At 40.4% G+C, this 21714-nt stretch overlaps 1 protein-coding gene across 1 annotated transcript in view; it reads right to left on the bottom strand.

Moving 5' to 3' along the window:
• Nucleotides 1-21714, bottom strand: part of LOC5572394 — a 67340-nt gene that overhangs the window by 19906 nt on the left and 25720 nt on the right. The window contains exon 7 of the mRNA XM_021838643.1: nt 537-887. Coding sequence (XP_021694335.1) covers nt 537-887 — 351 coding nt within the window. The remainder of the gene's footprint in view (nt 1-536; nt 888-21714) is intronic.

Below are 21714 nucleotides of genomic sequence, written 5' to 3'. Positions count from 1 at the left end.
AATCTTGTTTTTATTTAATAACACGAAAAAGCATGTTATTGTAACTACTTTAGCAATTTTTCCCGCTCCAATAATGGCTATAACATGTTTAAACTTTAATTTAAAAATTTGGTTCATAAATGAACCTTGACACTTTTGATCATGTTTGACGTTCGCTTAGTCGACAAAAACACCACAGGGGTTTTAGTTCGACCACTGGGGTTGTTCCTATCTGACATTTCGTAAGGGACACGGAAAACAAAATACACCCAAAATTTGAGTTTAAGCCAAAGGATGTGACAAAATCTAAAAAAATGTTTTTTGGGCTTAAACCAACGGAAAACATTAGAAAATTGAGTAAACATGTGTTTTTGGCCTAAACTTAAGCGTTTGGCACTAAAATTGGGACAAGGCTTCAGGACCCTATTAATTTACTTCAAACTAACTTGCGGAAAATGACTCACAATGAGTCCACATTTTATGGTAATAATGAAAATAAAAGAAAACAACACTAAACATTAGAAAATTGAGGACTCTGATCAAACCTGGTTACTTACCTTTGGGCTTCGCATTCCAGACAGCCTGCTCTATCCAGTCCAAATCGTGTGCAACTCGGGCATATACTTTTACCCAAGACCGTTCGGGATAGTTGTCACTAACCTCATTGTAAACCTTCAGCCCTACTACCGTGGACATACAGGATCGCCTGCTAACCGTCTGCAGGGGAGCACCGGACGATTTCCAGGATCTCAAATCTACATAGGATTTGTACATCAACTGATCGGTGTTGTTGACGCACAATTCACCACTTGGGTCAGTCCTGTTGTACCAGCCGAGTCCACGCAGTGATTTGCATACCTCATACAATGTGATTCTGTTCTCGTCCGACTCGACCAACGTATTCTGATCTGAAAGCGCACAATACACGGATCAGTATGGGGATCGTCACTTTCAATTATACAAGTCGTTCTGAATGCACAGATACGTGTAAAACAAAAATCAGATTTAATCAATTTATTTATTTATTTATTTATTTCGTCAATCAAATTGTAGACTACATGTTTGCTTAATACTATGTTGTATTATATCTAAGGGAATTAAAATATTGCCTAAGCTTCGTTCGCGACATGGTCAAATCAATTTCTGTGTAATGCTGGTTATAAAGAGACATCATTTGATTTATTGGGCCGAACTTGGCATAATTAGTTCGATGATTGTTTGATGCGAACAAATTCCGATTCCTCAACTGTCTGGCGGGCGTGTAGAAATTCAAACTAGATAAGAGATTGGTGGAATCAATACGATGCGATACTATATCATTGACAAATGAAATCATGGCTAATTCGCGACGCTCCTTTAAAGTTTGGATGTACCGACATAGTATTTTATTTTTCAGACACCCTAATCCATCCCAAGTAACCATAAGCGCTAATACCTAATAAGCCCCAAATAAGCATCATAAATGCATACAAGCATTATAGTAGCACTATACATGCAGACACGCCTAAGAACAGCACCACCGCATAGAAACCGTATTACTGCATCAGTAATGCTCTTAAGCTGGATTTTTTTTGTTTATTAATGACACTTTACACCAGAAGGGTGCATTCGTGTCCGGGTAAAAAAATCAAGTCTGTGTGCAAATTTATTTTACGTTACTCCTTTCTATCACACTTTGCTATAGGGTGATGTGCTAGTATCCATCGTATTAAGCATTGATCAGTGAGAACTGCAATTTTCCCAGTATTGCAGTGAATGATGCTGATACAAACCGATGCCAAACAATTCTTTCTCAAAACGGCTTTAGCATTGTACAATAACATTTTGATAAATCTTGATCTCTTTTTGGAAATAATGCAAAAAAAATGCATCTTACCGTATTCTCAATCCGTCGTATCGTTTTCAACTCCGTCGCAATCAGTTTCCAGATTCGTCTCACAACTTACGGCTCACTGTGTGTATTGAGTGGTTAAAACACAACATATCAACGCTATAATAAAATGTTTTTTCTAGAATATATAGATCTACGGGCATCTCCCTCCATTCCTTCAGCATGATGGAATATACTAATTTCCTTTAATATTAATTGTTCCTTATCAAAATTCAGCCCGAACATATGAACACAATTCCTTTTGACCGTACAATCATGGCATTTGCTCACAGTACAGCGAAAACAACACAATCAAAGGAACTGTATTTTTACGTCGAGCGTCGCGCACACATTGATGCGCAAAAGCTTTTTTTTCTCAGTACGACGGATTGAACATTGTTTACATTCTCAGTTATACGCGGCGGTTGAGGAAATTTCGTAAAATTTGGTGATTTATTGAAGTTTTACGACGTGTGATTGGAATGAAATCCTTCAGTGAAGAAGTACGAAGGTTTTCCATAGTGAAAATAAGTGCCCGGCGAAGTAAGTCACCCACGGGGGCGGGAAGAAACTTGTGTTGGAAAGTGGGTGTGTGGCTCAGTCGATCGCTAAGCATTTCTCTCAAATCGTGTTCGTCCATGCGATTTCGGTGAAAAAGTGCAAAGTGGATAATTGAACTGAAGTTATTTACCAAAATACAGTAGTTTTATTGCATTTTTGGTGTACAAGTGTACAAACCATAACAGCTTTCACAAAATTACACTTGGATAATGAATCTATGTTGCAGGTAAGTTTGAATATCCGCCGTAGTGGAACATTTAAAGTTTGATACGACGAATAGTAGCGCTTACGACGAAGAAGAACAAAACCCTACTTGCAATATTTCAACAAGTTTCCGTGTCTAATACTTCCTTCAGGCTAAGTGAAGCGATGGCGTATCTGTGTCTTTCTCGTTCATACTTTCTGCAATGCAGATTAAGATGCAGTTCGAGATTGCATAGCGTGTTAACGGACGTGTTTTTCAGACGGGAGTGAAAAATTAAAAATTGGTGTTTGATTTGGAGAAAAAATTCGCATCGAATATATCGCGGGTGTAGATCAAAAGGAAGAAAAGTGTTGAGAACGAACATTTTGGAAAAAAATCGCAGTATAGAGAGAAAGAAGAACGGTGAAAGTTGAGGCTTAAAAGTGGTTGAAAACGACGCCATATTGAGTGGCAAACATAACCCCAAAATGAGCGAAGTAAAAAAGCCACCCGACCTACCAGACTTACCACCTGATGACGACATGAATGCTAGAGATCAAAACAACTGGGCTGGAGCGGCATGCTTGGAAGTACTCCAACAGCAAAACCGGAATCAACGAAATGGATACACGAACGTGGTCTACACGGACGAAGACACAGGACCAGTCTTGGGAACTGTGACCACAATTCACCACAGTTCATCGATTCTGCCATTCCACCAAAACACAAAGCAGCAGCAGCATCAATACCATCAGGCGTTGCGCTGCCAACGGTTCACACACTGCTTGACTGTTTTTGTCTCTCCACTATGACCATTTTCGGGCAGCCATTCCAAGCCGAATGATTGAAAAAAGTGTTAAATCATTCAATCGCTAATATTTCGCTTGTGTTTTCAACTAATTGAAATCTATTAGCTCTAACAGAAAGACCACAATCATTCCGTTACGATACATATAAACAAGTTCAATTTCATACTGCCTTTATCGAGCAAAAATGCAAAACCCCGAAAACCGCAAAAATCGTGTCACCACTGTGCTCGAGTCATTTCGCATTCGGGGTTGAAAAACGTTAGGAAGAAGAAGATTACATTTTTTAAGAGCCGTGACATTTTTTTGTTTTGAACCGTCATGGTTTGCTTTGGATTCTGATGGTCGTGTAGAAAGATGTAAATGTAGAGGCGGTAAATGTTTGCTCCAGTACTTTTCTCATCCCTGCACAGGACCATACCGAGTATACTTCGAGCTACGGAACAACGATGGAGGACAACGGCTAAACAAATTTGCGGTTGGATCCACGCTCAGAAAAATGGAATCTTACAAACATTGCATTACCGACATAAAACAAGTTGGACGGAACCGGATCCTGGTATTCATCAGCAACTACATGAAAGCAAACGCGTTGGTTGAGGAAATTACCAACAGCCCCACGAGCTGTTACAAGGCATACGTACCTCTACACCTTGTGAGTGTAACGGGAATAGTCGACGGAGTACCAGCTGATATCACGGAAGAAGAAATTATGGGTGACATCATGTGCGACGTGCCAATCATTAGCGTAAAACGTTTGAATCGATTTGTGGATGGCAAGAAGATTCCCGCCCATCGTATCAGTGTGCGATTCAGAGCAAATGCACTTCCGGATCGCATACGGCTTTTCTGTTGCTGCAGCAGGGTAAGACCGTTTGGACAAAGGTTGATCGCTTGTGGAAAATGCCTTCGGTTCAATCACCATGAGGATAGGTGCAAAGGAAGCAAGAGATGCAGGAAATGTGCCGAGCAACATGAGACGGAAGAAGAATACATCAACTGCAAAAACAAGCCAAAGTGTGCACATTGCAAATCGGAAGACCACTCGATGCAAGACGAAAATTGCCCAGAGAAGATACGCCAAAAGAACATCAAAAGGCTGATGGCGAAATCAGCAATAACTTTCGCTGAAGCCCGAGAATGTTTCCCCCTACGAACGCAGAACACGTATGCCCTTTTGGAAGACCTCAACGAATACCCACTATTATCGGAGACGGTTGCTTCTACGCAACAAGGAAAATCCCTCAGGGAACAGTGGCACAAGACGAACCAGGAACGCGAAAAAATCAAAGCAGCCATCAAAACTTATCCGGATCAACCGAAGAAATCAATGAAACAAGGAACCAAGCGACATCGCATCGACGAAGAACATGAGACAGCACCAACAAACGCAATGAGGACCAGCAACGAGCGAAACAGGATCCTTAGCAGCGAACCCAGCACCACGAAGGACGGCGTCGGATTGAACTACCAAAACAACCAAAGCGAGAAGGAGAAATGGGAGAACCTTCGGCGAGAGGCACACATGAATGCGGAGCGGACGGCTAGCCAAACGGTAAAATCCACCATGATGACGTTGTACACTGACTTCCTAAGTCAGCTGGGATACCAGGAAGAAATCAAGAGTAAGTTCCAACAATGCACTCAAAAATACTTCAACTTAGCTAATTCAGTAGTAGGAACACAAAATGATACAAGATAGTTCAATAGTACAACATTAAGGCAAAATAAATAGGTAAACAGAATTTCACGCTCAAGTAGTAATATGCAAATAAAATTTTAAAATTCAAACCGTTGAAAATGATACAATGTAATATACAAAGTCTAGAGAAGCATAAAGCAGAACTACATCGAGCCCTCGTCGAGGGGAGCTACGAAATTGTGTTACTATCGGAAACATGGACAAAACAGAACCTAGAACAAAGCAACCGCTATAAACTTCCACGATACCACTTCATCGCAACTTCAAGAGATGATAACTACGGAGGAACGGCAATTATGCTACTAAACGACTTCAACTACCAGGCAATACAGTTACCAGCCACGTCAGATTGGACACAGGCATGTGGCATCAACGTATTGTCGTTGGATATAGTCGTAGTTTCGATATACATAAGCCCGGACATACCGGCAAATGTATTCGAAGACGACATAAATAAAGTAATGGACAGCTTGAGTAGATACAGGAGAGTAATACTTGCAGGAGACGTCAATGCGCATCACTATGCCTGGGGGAACGACAAGTCCGACCTAAAAGGAAACATCCTGATGGAGGCAATCAACAGCAGCCAACTCCTGATAGCAAACGACGGGTCCAGTACATTTGTGCCGATTCAAATGAACAAAAAGGCCACTGCAATTGATATTACACTAAGCTCTGCCGAATTGTACCCTACCGTACAATGGAGGGTGCTGGACATCAGTATAGGATCCCATCACATGGCCATCGAGTGTACATTGCGATCAACAGAGGTGTCAGAAATCAAATACATCTATAACAACAGTAAAATCTGCGAAGCGATGTCCAATCTAGATCCTAAATTGATTAGAAAAGTAGACGATTTGATACCTGTAGTTAAGAAAGCATATAAAAATAACAGGAAAAAGAACAATAAAGTTCCAAAACATTGGTGGACAAAAGAGGTAGAAGAGGCGTGGGTTAATAAAACGGAAGCAAGGAGGGAGTTTAATAGAATATCGAGTCAGGTAAACCTAATTGAATTTAAGAAAAAAGCAGCGATTTTCCAAAGGTTGAAAAGAGAAGAGGTCAGAAAGAAGTTCAACGAGTTTGCAGAAGAAGTCAACCCTTTTGCGAGTTCGAAGGAATTATGGGAGAAAATTGGAAGATTGACAGGAAAACGAATAAGAAAGAAAGAAAACAATATTATGTACGACGACAAAGAAACAGCGGAGGCTTTCCTGGATGAGCACTTCGGAACACACGATCCCCAACAGTGGATGGAACCACTGACATGGGGGACAGGCAATATTATAGATAAAACAAACTGGGATAGAATACTTGCAAAGAAAACCAAACCGTCAGCCCCAGGAGAAGATAGGATTTCGTACGAAATGTTGCGTAAACTGAACCCAAAAGTAGTAGACAACTTGTTGATTGACCTGAACGCAATGTGGAAGAGGGGATACCCTGATGACGCTCTAAAGTCGATAAGAATAGTAGCAATTCCGAAACCGGGTCGGGACCAGACTACACCAGCAGGGAAACGACCAATTGGGTCCTAAAATGTTTGATAAAATCTTGTTTTTATTCAACAACACGAAAGAGCATGTTACTTCAACTACTTTAGCATTTTTTCCCGCTCAAATAACGGCTATATCATGTTTAAACATTAATTTTAAAATTGGGTCCATAAATGAACCTTGACACTTGAGATCATGTTTGACGTTCGCTTAGTCGACAAAAACACCACAGGGGTTTTAGTTTTAACACTGGGGTTATTCCTATCTGACATTTCGGAAGGGACACGGAAAACAAAATTCACCCAAAATTTGAGTTTAAGCCAAGGGGTGTGACAAAATTTAAAAAAACATAAAACAATGTTTTTCGGACTTAAACCAACGGAAAACATTGGAAAATTGGGTAAACATGTGTTTTTGGCCTAAACTTAAGCGTTTGGCACTAAAATCGGGACAGGGCTTTAGGACCCTATTAGCTTAGTGCCCACTATAACAAAAGTGATTAACACTGCAGTTCTAGAAAAGCTTGAATCTTTCTTAAATGAGAATAGCATCCTTCCACCGACTTCTTTCGGTTTCAGGAAAGGCCTTTCCACCAACACGTGCTTGACATTCATGATAAACGCAATAAAACAGTTTAAACGACAAAAACTAAAAGTAGCAATGATATGTGTAGATTTGAGCAACGCCTTTAATGCGGTTAAACCAAGCACACTCAACGACAAACTTGTTGAATTGAATGTTCCTGACGAACTCACTACATGGATAGCAAACTTTCTGCAGAACAGACGACTGAACATGCAAATCCGGAACGCAACTATCTCGCGGACGATCAATAGTGGACTTCCTCAAGGCGACATTCTTTCTCCAACGCTGTTCAATATTTACACCCTAAGCCTGCATGACATAACCGACGATGACGTTATTCTTGTACAGTATGCCGATGATTTTGGCATACTCGTGAGGGGTAGAACGTTAGAGTTGTTAAACGACACAGCCCAAAACTACATGAACAGGTTTGTTGAAGCAGCGGAAGCCCTGAATTTCAAGATAAACGCAGAAAAAACTAAAGGCATAGTCTTTCACAATAGCGACAAGAAACTATCGGTGAAGATAAACGGTGTAGACGTGGAAACCGTTAGAGTCCATCGTCACCTCGGCGTTCAGATAGACAGCTTCTTGACCTTCGGGGCAAACACAAGAGAAATGACAAAAAAGATTACAGAACGTTTGAACATGCTCAAGATAATCAGCGGGGTCAGATCTGGCTCACATCCTCAAGCCATGTCAAATATATATAATGCCTTAGTCAGAAGCGTTCTAGAATACGGATGCTCCATACAAAACAATGCCAGTATGACGAACAAGAAAAAGATCGAAGTTGTGAATAATCAATGCCTAAGGAAGGTTACTGGTTGCACTAAAAGTACACCTCGAAATGCCTTAACAGCTCTGGCAGGGCAGTACCCGCTTCACCTGAGGCAGGAACACGTTACAAACAAGGAAATAGCACGATCACTTAGCATGGGAAACGTCGTAGCGAATCAACTTAAAGAACTGACTACACCAGTGGAACCCGATCTGGATAAATACAGTTATCTGGAGCGGATGTATTTGAAACAGAGGGAACTTTTTGATAGCATAATGCCAACAGTTGGAATACATCACGTCACGGTGGAAATCTGTCCGCACCTGGACGGATTGACAACAAGCAAAAAGGAAACGAATCCCTTCAAAATGAAACAGCTGGTGTTGTTCACAATGAACAATAAATTCCGAGGGAGGAAGCGCATATTCACGGATGCGTCCAAGGAAGGAGACAAGTGCGCCGTAGGGATATATCTGGAGAGCTGCAGAAGAAGATTTTTCTACAGACTGGAACAGAAATCGAGCATCACGGCTGCTGAAGCCACAGCAATCAGAATAGCATTGTCCTTCGTACAACAAATGGAGCTGCGGGATTATATGGTATTTACCGACTCGAAATCAGTTTGCATGATGTTGGAAGACGCAGCAGAAGAAAACGCAGGGCCGGCAATTATAGCTGAAATTCTCCACATAGCCCATCAGTACGGTACGGCTATACAGTGGATACCAAGCCACGTAGCGATCCAAGGAAATGAGGTAGCAGATGGATTAGCCAAGCTAGGGATCTCCGATGAGGCACTAACCTACGAAAACAGACTTTTTTTAAAAGACGCATTGTATCACTTCAAAATACAAACTCAACGAAATGCCAACAACTGGTATCAAGAATACTCCATGGACAAAGGGAAAAAGTTCTACGAAATATTCCCAAAATTCTCGACAGAACCGTGGTACCAACGGCAGAAAATGGACGGTCGAGATGTCCGTCTAACAAATCGTTTGATGACCGGTCACGACTTTTCCAAGTCCTGGCTAGCTAAAATGAAAATCGCCGATGATGGGGACTGTGAACTGTGTGAGGTTCCAGAAACGTCCGAGCACTCAATCATCCACTGTCCAAAGCATGGTTTCCTACGAGCAAAATTTCAATTCGAACAAAAATACCTAAGCCTAACAGAACTGTACAAATCGAGAAGTATACTCCACTGCACTGTGACGTCACGCATCAATTTTGACAGGTACTGGTCCTGTTGTTTACAGTTTGGACTTAGTACTTTTTTCGAATCATTCTTAATTTTGTGAAAGTTTGCTGCGAGGAGAGGTCAAATCCACTGCAGATATCCACGGATCGTATTATTCTATCTTCCTACCGTGGAAAATCGTCACCATCAGCATGCTGGTGAGAGAAATGCGAAGATGAAAAAATGATGGAAAAAACGACTAAGTCCGAAACGTAAACAACAGGACCAGCAGCTGTCAAATAAGTGAGGTTAGGCTCGTCATATGCAGCGCTCTATTAAACTGTATCAAGAAGTAACTGAATTTGTGAAAGAAGCTAAGTTGAAACTGTAAACAATATCAGCTGATAGAAACGGCTAGCCGTCACGCACTCAACGCTGGAAGCGAGTGAATTCTGGCCATATGGTCGTCGTTACCGGGCCACAGTACAGGAGCTGTCAAACACAGCTCCGAACAGAGCAAAGAAGAAGAAGAAGAATAAGATGCCGCACATCTATTGCGGTTCCGCAACACTCGCAAGTGGGTGAAGTCTCCCTTTTCCCATCGGCGCCGTATGGCTGCTTTCGTCGCTCTCAGTGCGTCTTCGCCTGGGATAGGTATGTCGATAGCAGGGTGCTGCCGAGCTTCGTTGGCCAAGCGGTCGGCCTCATTATTTCCGGTTATGCCAGCATGTCCCGAGATCCAACAAAACCGAACGTTTCTGGTTCGCACTATGTACTCAATCTCCTGAATCCACGGGTGCTTCGAAGATCCGGCCTCTAAGGCTTGCAGGCAACTCGCCGAATCCGAATGAATGGACACACGTAGGTTAGGGATTGAAACCGCCTTCTTTATCGCATACGTTTCTGCAGAGAAAGACTGCACTCCTTCGGTAGACTAAACGTTCCGAAAAGGCCATTGTTGAAGAACGAGGCTCCTACCGTGTCTTCGCACTTTGACCCGTCAGTGTAGACAACGGTCGAGTTGTGGAAACGGGTCGACAGAAGTTGCTGCACCCTGTCTCGCAGAGGAGTGCTGCGTCGGTTAGTTCCTCCAAACGATCCGAAGCGCGCCGAATCAAGGGAAGAGTGTTGTTACGGCTGTTCTTCACTTGAATACGGATGGCTGTCCGCGCTGCACAATGAACCGCCAGTAATTCAAATGGTAGAGTGCCCGCTTCAGCCATGACAGAAATTATCGGGCTAGTGACAAAGGCTCCAGAAGCAAACCGAACTATTTTGTTATAAGCCGGAGCGAGGATCTGCAGTGTTGCTGGTCCTCCTCGGCTCACCAATCCGATACCGTACGTCAGTTTTGCAGTTACCAACGCCGATCCGACTTGTAGCACACTTGTCCGATTGCCTCGCGGTAGTTTGACTACGATCATCTGGAGTATTTGCAGACGTGACTCACATGCTTTCTTCACCATTTTGCAATGCGGTTTGAATGTCAAGGTGCGATCGAGAGTGACACCTAGAACCCTCAGCCGGTAGTTTTCGGGACAGAAACTTGGTGTACAATGATATTCCACGCCGGCTCTCGGTGTGCATTCGGGCTGCAGTAGAACACTTACGACATGGCAGCAGACAGTGCGAAGCCGACACTCTTCCTCCATTTACAGTCTTAACGGCGGCCTGCAACTTCGTGTGTAGCCCTTCGCTCTTTGCCCCTTTAACGACGAGGAGAATGTCGTCGGCGTACAAGAGTCTGTCGACTCCATTTGGCTGTATCCGGAAGATGGACTGCACCACCACCAGGAACAGCGTTACGGATAACACTGATCCTTGCGGCACACTATTTTCTAGCTTGTGTTCACTGGACGTGTAACCATCCAACGACACCTGAAACGTTCGCTAAGAGAGGAAGCTTTGCAGAAGGTTCATCATCTGACCACGTATCCGCCATAATTTCAGGGTACGAAGTATATCGTGTCACCAGATGGTGTCGTATGCTTTCGACAGATCCAGAGACGCAATCAAACAGTGCTTGTCGGCGTTCGGTATCGACTTCTTCAGCTCGGCGAAGTATGTATCGATACCGCGTCCCATACGAGAAGCGTACTGACGCTTGTCAAGTCGTCCGTTCGACTCCAGCTCCGTGATTAAACGTCGGTTGACAATTGGCTCAAGTGTCTTCGCCATGCAGCTTGCCAGCGAAATAGGTCGGAAGGCAGCATGACCGGAATCTTGTCAGTTCGGCTTCGGAATTGGAACGACGAGGGCATTCCGCCAGCTGGCGAGAAACTCACCGTTGCGCCAGATTTTGTTCAGCAGATCCAGCAGTACAAACTTTACGGACGCGGGAAAACGTTGAAGCAGCGAGTACCCTATCCTATCGGTACCTGTCGAGGCACCTCGCCATTTTCTTTGTCAACGTTGTTTCAGCAACGAAACCGACCGCGCTTGAATGATGCGATCCCCATGCGATGTGGTGGGCGTTAAAATCTCCCAGGAGCAAAATCGGACCCTCTAACGGGGCCTTCCTTAGCCGAGTGGTTTGAGTCCGCGGCTACAAAGCAAAGCAATGCTGAAGGTGTCTGGGTTCGATTCCCGGTCGGTCCAGGATCTTTCCGTAATGGGAACCCAACTAACAATTCAGAGCCACAAACAAGCATGCATGTTTAATTAATGTTCAATAATGGTAATGGCAGCTGAATAAAAAATTTGCTCAATAAAGAGCTGAGAAGGTGCTTTTTTAACACAAACTTAGATCAATGTTCAACGTTATGCATTAGCATGAACAAAAGTTGAATCGCTACTTATTAAACGTTTCCAAAGATTCTCATTCGACTAGTCAAGATTGTTCTACAAATGAGCTGAACAAGACATGTTTCCCTCAATTTAAAAGCCAATATTCGACTAAACAAATGTATATGTATAAAAGGATATTCAGAAGACGAACTAACGTTTTACTTGCGTCGCACTTCAGCTATTCCCACATGTTTAACATAAGCATGAATAAGAACTGAATAAGTATCTTATAAAATCCTAATTCAGCTTCAGTATATTATAAGAACAGTTGATCCAATAGAGGCCAAAATGACGATTAACAAACACATTGTTCAGCAATAAATAAGCCTTGTAAAAGCGATCACACTATAGCTAAATTTCATAAAATGGACAAAATATCCGAAATTCGTGTTGAGTTCCGAATGCATTTCAAAGCTCATAAATTATACTTTCTTAAAACTTTTGAAATAGCTGTTCAGAAAATAAACATGGTCAGTCTCCAGAAATGCAGAATTATTGTGTAAAACAAAAATAAACATTTAAGCTAAGTATTCCGAGTAGGAGCAAAGTACTGACAAACAAAGCGTGATATTGACTTGATTGACATAAGAGATAAAATATCTGAAGACATGATCAAAATTTAATTCTGTAACATAAAAAGAAAGTTATTACATTTGGAACTTCTAAACCTATGAAAAATTTTATGTACGCAGATCTAATGAATAGCTCGCAGCTATTGGTAAAATCTTGCAGAATCTAAATATGACATGCCAATTTTGTTCTAGTAGTTTATTTTAGATATCATTTCCAGACATTTTATATCATATATCTATCAAGTCGATATCACTTTAAGCTATCCATATTAAATTTTCTATTGCTAAGCTTTTTTCGCCTGCTCGGGATGTTTTTCCGTACAAGAAAAATGGAAATTTCTTTGACAGAATTGATTGAATAAATTTCTATAGCCAGATACATTTGAAATGACATTTCTTCACAACTGAATAAATACTGCGCTCTAAGAAAAATGATTTACTTAGCCATTTTCGAAAAGAAAAATCGCATCAAGATATTCGAATATTTTTCTATTCAGGTGGGTTCTGAGGACTAACCCTTCAAATGATTCAAATATATTCATACAGAGAACTTTTACTTCAATGCATATGTTTTTTTTTTTCTATCTTTATTAACGAGATTTTTAACCCTAGGCTAGTTCATCTCGGGACCAACGGCTTTACTTCCCTTCCGAAGGAATCGTCACTGAAATATTCAGTGACTATCTCGGAGATGGGATTCGATCCCAGGTCCTCGGCGTGAGAGGCGTGTGTTCTAACCACTACACCAGGTCCGTCCCCAATGCATATGTAATAGGTTTATGAAAAATACAAATAAAAAAATAATCAAACTATACTTTATAAAATTATTTAAGTTAATTAATCATTTTTGAACAAACTAAAACTTATTTTGAAATTAGATTAATCATTTCAGACTGTTTTTACTTTGTGTAAATAAACATTATTTTGACCAACATCGACATAAATTTTCTCACTGTGCGCTAAAAATAGCCGACTGAACTCAGCTTGGATCAGCACTAAACAGCAGCTGAATAATATGCTTGTTCAGTTGTAGATTAGCGTACCATGTGTTGATTAGACGTCGTCGAATAGAAGCTCGAACATGGTCAATATTCAGCTATGAGAAGTTTATATTTTGCACTGGACGGTATAATCATCAATTCTAGGATGGCGCAGATGGCAAGGCATATCGCTGACGATTGGAAGGTCTCGAGTTCGAATCCAGTATACAGGCGATTTTTAAATAAGTTTGTTATACTATCATAATAATAGTGCACACTTTATAAAGTGCCTAGAAAATTTTTTTTGTTTTTATTAGTCTTTAATTATTTTTAGACCAGCCGTATAAAAGCTGAACAAAATGCTTGTAAAACGTTTTTAAAGCTGAAAAATAAAGTTGGTATTCAACGACATGCTTTAAAGCTTCTCCAAATTTGTGTGAACAATGCTTTAACAAAGGTTGGCCATGGGAATTATTAAAATGTTATAAAACATGATGCTGGATAAAACTGCCATAATGGTGTTTGTTAAATGAGTGAATGTTAGTTGGGAATTTCCTTGACTCCCCTGGGCATAGAGTATCGTCGTACCTGCCACACGATATACGAATGCGAAAATGGCAACTTTGGGAAAGAAAGCTCTCAGTAAATAACTGTGGAAGTACTCATAAGAACACTAAGCTGAGCAGCAAGCTCTGTCCCAGTGAGAAAGGAAATACCAAGAAAAAGAAGAAGAACTGATCAAATAGTTCCCCCAGTGCGGTCTGAAACTGAGCTGAGCTCGGCGGAACTTGTATCGACACACCGGTTGCCTGGATCGGCGCGTGAAGGCGAGCAGCAACGAGATGCAGAGAGGTATCGACTTGGATGCGTACGAACGGTACGCCTACCCGGATGGCAAGGCCTACATCATGTTGCCTGTAGTTGGCGTTTCAAGACTGTAGCAGCAACGTGTAGTTCCTGCCAACGAAGTCTGGCGGAACAACAGTCTGGTTCACCTTGGTCTCCTGTAAAGCTACGACGCACGACTCAAGGATGAGCAGCTTCAGCTCGCTGATGTTGGCCCGTAGACCACGGATATTCCACTGAATGGCGAAGCAGTCCCCGGAGCGACTATCCGTAGCTGATCGTGTGGTGGATGACGAGGTTTGTTGTGGGAGAAAGAGGGAGTGCGGAAGCCTCTGTCGGTGAAAAAAACAGTCTGTCACTTGCCTGTGGGACGCTTTGTCCCACAATACCAGCTGCTGTCGAAACCATTACACTAGTTCAGCCAATACCGACAACAGCCGGCACTGGGGAAGCGCTTTGTGTAATGTTTCTGCGGTGAACTCTCCAAGGGCCATCTCCGGGAGATGGGGGTGATGCGGCGTATCCTGAATATAATCGGGCGCAGCAGCAACCGTTTGCGATGGTAAAGTAGAAAGACTGACCTGTGGGACGTCTTGTCTCACAGTGCCAGCCGTTGCCAAAACTACTACACGACTGCTTCCAGAAACACCGGCAATATCCGGCACTGGGGAAAGACTTTGTGTAGTATCGTCGGTGTTCTCGTTATTGGTTTAGATGCTGTTGCTTGGTGTTGGTTCAGAGTGGATGGTACCCCGGTGGGTTTGCAATGTCATGGTGTCGTGTAGGATTCCATCGGCTACAGAGGTGAATTCGTCATCAACGGGTTGGGGTAAGACGTCCCGGATGACTCCTTCAGCCTGCCGTACTTGCGTCGGAAGAGGTACTACAATTTTCCCTACTTCCGAACCGAAAAGTCTCGTTGTCCGTGTTTGTGCGCAGGTCGTTGTTGTATTCCGAACGTTGTTCTAGAGTGGGGTTATCGAAGACGCTGGTTAGGGGGTGTTTCCGATACCTTAGACTATTCGCCGGAATACTCCATCTGAGTCAGGTCATGGGTGGTGGGTGCGATTTTCTTTGGGGGTACTAGTATCTGGCGAGGTGGGGCGTTTTGTCTCCTGAATGGCCGGTATGTTGTTTCTTAACCGTGTCGTTGGACCAGCCGTCGAGTGGGCACCTCATTGCTCTCGGCTGTGTTGGAGCTTCTCAACGACGACGGTTTCACTCACGTGATGGGTTCTCTCTTGGCTCGATTGTTGTTTGACTTGCTTGATGAAAGCCATCATCTGCTCGATCCTTTCGTCTTTCCGCTATCGCTATCTCCTTATCCTTCGCCAACATAGCCCCTTCCGACTCCTTCAGATTTTTCTCAAAAACGTTCTGTTGTGCAGCTACCTGAGCGTAATTACCTCCGTATATCCTCCGGGAAACTCAAGTTTTCGCTCGCTTTTAGTTTGATCTCTTCTACTTCTTTTTTATACACCGGACATTGACGACTTGTTGAACGATATTCACCCTTGCAGTTTCGGCACAACGGAGCTTCATCACATTCTTCCCCATGGCAGTTATGCGATCAATTCGCGCAGCGTTGTGGGCCAGGACAACGAACGCGAGTATGTCCGTAGCTGAAGCAGCCGTAGCACAGCATTGGGTTGGGAAAATACGGACGGGTGGGAACTCGTAGTAAGCCAACTTTCAGATATTCCGGATACGTTGTCTTATAGATAGTAACAATCAACACCGGAGTATTCACTCTTCTGCCTCCTTGGTTACGGGTAATCCGTTTCACACGGATGACCTTCTCGCTAATAATTTCCTGTAGGATGTCCTTTTCCTCCATTTGGATCAGATCAATGCTGGAGATGACACACCTACTGACACTTGAATTCGGATGAGGGATAACTTCCACCTCGGTTCCATCAATTAACTTTGTTAGCTTAACCCTATAATACCCAAATTTTTATTTTCGATCTAAACATCATTTTTAGTTATCTAAAATCGTTCTAAACACGTTTAAGGCAATGATTTATTGTTATTCGCAAATCTATAAATTTTGGTTTTTGATTTTTATAATTTTTATTTTTGAACATCCCTATCCTTTTTCATTTTTTCTTGAAGCCTCTTCTAGTTACTGATTTTTGGCAACAATAAAAGTTCAAGTTTTTACGGTACTTTCAAAAATATTAAATTTCAAATATTTTTCTGAAAATATTTTTATTTTCCGTGTAATTAACGGAAACACAGGTTTGGAATTATTTTAATACCACCAAGCCCTTCTTCTGTTATAGGTTAATAGTAGAAAAATATAAAAGGTACGATTTTTTATATTACACGTTAAATAAACCCCAGGCATTTCTAGGTTATATTAAAATACAATTTTTCAAACAATTTTCAAAAATACATAAAAGTTTCAAAGGACATAAAAAACTTTTCTCATATGCGTGTTATGAGTCAAGGTTTAAGCCAAAAATAAAATAATTTTGATTTCCGAGCTACGAAAAAATACACAAAATTCCAAAGTGTACCCCGTCTAAAGGCGGGGTTGGGTATTAGAGGGTTAAGCAGCTTGGCGACTTGAGCTGGGTCTCGAACTCGCAGAATGTATTTCGAACCCTGCTATTCGGACTTCGCGCTCTCAATTGAACCACCTGCGCATGCCTCAACCGATTTTCCGGTAATGAACGGGTTGATCGGAAGAGGAATTCCTTTCTTTCCGGACAGCTGGAGAAACGTCAACTCACCAAATTTATTCGTTGGTTCTATTTACTCCGGGAGACTGCGTTTAACGGACCCACCTGGATCGCCAACCAAAAGTTGTGAATTTTCAGTAAGTTTAATTTTAAATTGCTGTATCTCGGAAACGGTAGCAAAATTTTGTCATATACCTTTTTTGTTGCAAATTTTGCGTAATTTCATAAAATCGGGTCGAAAAGCATCCAAAAAGTCTATTTAGACCTTATTGAAAAATTAACCTTTTTTTAAAAAAATCATAACTTTTTTGTCCATGATTTCTCCATCTTATCCCACTGTGCAAAAGACTTAATTTTTTGTCTACTTCAAAATATAAAAAAAAATAAAAAAAAAATCAAAACAACGATTTTTGAGAAAATGGTTTTTAAGCTTTATTTTCGAAAAAAAAAAATTACAACATTTTTTTTACAGTGTATATTTTTTCCAGATAGGGTAAATGATGGCTTCGGCACCCTGAGGGTATTTTCGGCAACACTAACACTTATCGTCCTTGTTAGAATTTATCTACGGAACAAGAGTTACCTTCAATGTACTCAACATGTTCCTTGAACTATAATCTTCCATATAAATCACATCCTTCACAAAAAATATTATATGTATAGGGTAAGTGTACCAGTTATGGACATAGTGGTTCCCTATTTCGCCACACGTGATTACTTTAATGTCTTCAAATTTTGGAAATTTTTGTGTGTTGTAGTAGTTAGATTTAAGATAAATCTTGATGTTAAAGCATTCAAAAAGATTTAAAATGTGAAAGTTATCAAAATGTCACATATGGCCAAATAGGGAACCACTATGGCCATAACTGGTACACTTTCCCTAACATGGGTTTTATTATTAAATGAAATAAATGCTTACGAAATTATCGTCATTCGTGAGCTGCCGAATAGAACAACACAAGAATAGCTTAAGAAAAACTCACCACTTCGAAAGGTCCAATTCTCCGCTCCAATGCCAATTTTTTCACAAAATCTACGCACCGATCACTTATGCACAATTAAACTTTTGATTGGTCTATAAAGCACTCGAAAATACTTAATTTTTGTGCTTCAAATCACAAGTTAAAATTAATGAACTTTGTTTTCCTCGGCAATCACTTTTTATTACTGCACCAGGTTGCCAGAAAACCATATTCAATTGCGGTGTATTTATTATTCACGATTTAAATTCACAGAGAAGATCGAACACAACAAATTAATTCATTGTAATTAGGCAACAAAACATGCATGGGTAATAATTGAGCCTTTCAATACCTTCCTCATTTGAAGATTGTAGCGCATAAACTTCAATATACTGAGAAACATATAAAATATACGTCTTTTAATAGGTTAACTATTTTGGCAACACTCCTGTTATTCTACAGGCAATCAGTGGATGATGTAATTGTGTCAAGTCAAAAGTGAGTAGATTTGAAAAGGGTCTATTCTGATTTGCTCATACACTGAGAATAATATGAACCTTAAAAATTACAGGCAAGGTTTGGATTTTGATCCGAATAAGCTGATTGAACCATATTCGGAGAGTGCTACTCATAAACAAAAAAAAACGTGGGACATCGTAATCGGATTTTTTTTAAATAATACCATTCATTCTCTCGGTAATAACTTTGTGATAGAGCGTTCAAGAGTAGCAACCTTTACCGACCAAAACCATATCGAGCCATTCAGCTTGTCAGCGAATTCAATTTACGGTGAAATTCTTGAACTTTCGCATTTCTTCTTCTTCTTTCTGGCGTTACGTCCCAACTGGGACAAAGCCTGCTTCTCAGATTAGTGTTCTTATGAACACTTCCACAGTTATTAACTGAGAGCTTTCTTAGCCGATTGACATGTGTATATCGTGTGGCAGGTACGAAGATACTCTATGCCCTGGGAATCGAGAAAATTTCCTTTACGAAAAGATCCTCGACCAGTGGGATTCGAACCCACGACCCTCAGCATGCTCATGGTCAACTTTCGCATTAAAAAAAAAAACAATAAAAACAACTGTACAAGTACCGTCGTTAGAGGTGAGATTTGGCCCAAAATAAGTAAGTCTTCATTTATTTTTAAATAACTTTCGCAATTTGACTTGACATGTTTGGTTAAATATGAGAATACGTTGCAAATGCTGGACAAATAATTGAAATTTGATTGTTTTCCTTTAAATAGGAATCATTTAAAAATTGGCCCAAACTCACCCCTTCGAGAAGGTGACATTGGGCCAAACAAACTACACTCAGGAAAATGAACAATCGATAAACATAGGAACCCCTTATGAAAATTCGCCACAAGAAATCGGATTGAAATACATAAATTTACGTTATGGAACCGAAATTTGAAAACAAAAATTGTTTTCGCGGCAACCTGGAATCGAACCAAGGACCTCGTGCACACACTCCTCGTCTATCGACGTCTTGATGTGGGGTGATGCTAAATCTTTCTTAAGGAAAAATGTATGAATTTCGATAGTCCTGCTCGCTGCGTGTAGAATTGATTCGCAATAAGAACATATCAAGAGAATCGTGTTCTTCTCAAGTTTTCTAGAGCTTTTCAATAAGCGAAATTATCTATGAAACCTCAAAAGTGACAATTTAAAAAGGCCTTTTTCAAGCTTTTTTCGATGATTTATTAAAAATAAACTACTAGTTCCATGAATCTAATATTTTGATGGTCCATACCTGTAAACTTTGTCAGGTACTGACGGAGTTGTTTTCATTTCTTCCAAAGAAGAGGAAATCAGTGTGTAGCAAGTGGTGACATGCAGTCGTCGGCACATGCTATGTCTAAACCAGCAGATTTTTTCCCGCTGGATATCAGTATTTGCTCTATAATTTCAAAATCGGAAGGTTTCAAAATAAATTATCGGTAAATTTTTTTCATACATTTTGTATGGGCTGAAATGTGTAAGAAAACGTGATTTTTATTGATTTTCTTAGGCTGTATATGAAAAAATAGCTGAAAAGTGGAAAAAATCAAAATTTTACCGATGGAATATTTTAAAACTTTTCGATTATGAAATTATAGACCAAACACTGATATCTAAAAGGAAAAAAATCCAAGGTACATTTAATTTCCATAATCTGCTGGTTTATACATAGCGTGCGACACCAACCAGAGGACGGTGTGTCTTTCTTTTTCTTTTTCGTGATTTCTTCCGCTAACGACATCAAGGGAGGTACTGGCGGCTGTTTATTTCAAACCAATTTTGGAAATTTAGTTTTGAATATAATGATGCTAAATTATATTCAAAATTAAATTTATGAAAACTTTATACAACATCAAATTTGTAGTATTTGTTAAAAGTAGTTTTCTCCAAATTTTTCTTCATTTTACTGAAAAAATCATATTTGTTTGACCATAACTTCATAAATACTCAACCGATTTTAAATATTTGTACATGATTTTGAAGCAAAAAATAATTGTTTGCAAACTGTTTATACATCACATTTTCCTAAAAAAAATGGTTTTGGCTTAGTTTTGTAACAAAAACTACCCAAAAACATGATTTTTTGTAAAGATATTATTGTTTCAAAATTATTTAAAAATTGTTGCTAAGTCCTTTTCAAAGGTTTAACAAATGAGGAAAACCAGTTTCAGCTTTGAAAATATTGTTTAACTGACAAAAATTAAAAAATAAACTGGCGATTATGTGCGGTTTTTGTTGAATAATTTGGTCAAAACAGTGAAATGTGACGTATGAAAAGTTTGATCACAATTAAATAAGCTTCAAGACCATGCAAAAAGATTTGGAATAGGTTGAGTATTCATGAAGTTATGGTCAAACAAAGATATTTATTTTGATAAAATGAGAAAAATTTAGAGTAAACTACTTTTTATTGAAACTAGTTTTGATTTTACACAAATTTGATGTTCTACAAAGTTTTCAAAAAAATAATTTTCTAGGTAATGGTGCTGAAATTACTGCTTAGTTTGCCGACAATACGTAAGTTCCCCTAGTTACAACAAAAAACTAAAACTTTGCGGAAGACACCAAACCGATCAGACAAATAGTTTCTGAGTTTTATTTTTTTAAAAATTGTTAAGGCTTTTTTTCTTAGGCCCTTCTCAAAAGTAACGCTAGGGTAAAAATGGCAAACCGATTATGCAAATAGGCATTTTTGGGTATAAAGAAAGCATATGCCAAATTTCAGACAAATCAGAAAATACAAAAGTAAACCGACGTTCGAATTCAAATGGAACCGCTCTCCTTCAACGTGAGAAAAAAAATCGAACGTTCAGATAATTTTGTGCCGCACTGTAGGCACACTCTCACAATACGCACTGTAATTCACTCAAGCTGCCAATCAACCACTTTCAATGGTTTCAAAAAACCCCCAAAACATGTCGGCACTTTTTTTTTATTTTTCGGAATGACTTCCTTATGGCACACCGTGTTCCACGTCCCACACTACTGAAACGGTGAATGAAAACGGCCGGGGAGCCGAGGGAGCCGGCTGACGGCAATTTGTTTTACCGTTCAAAGCACGTGGATTACACTTTTTTTCGCCATTTTCGGCCGTATTACCGGTATTACCACCGATTTTCATCAAACCTTCACTGCACAGTATGTCTTTATCACCGGACACCGGAGCAACCGATTCACACCCATTTTGTTCGCGCAAACCGCGGAAAACTTTAAGAAATCACCGAGTT

This window comes from Aedes aegypti, chromosome 1 (assembly GCF_002204515.2).
Source record: "Aedes aegypti strain LVP_AGWG chromosome 1, AaegL5.0 Primary Assembly, whole genome shotgun sequence".
NCBI classification, from domain to species: Eukaryota; Metazoa; Arthropoda; class Insecta; order Diptera; family Culicidae; genus Aedes; species Aedes aegypti.
Note: the sequence above shows the minus strand (reverse complement) of the source record. Positions and strands in the feature narration are given on the sequence as shown.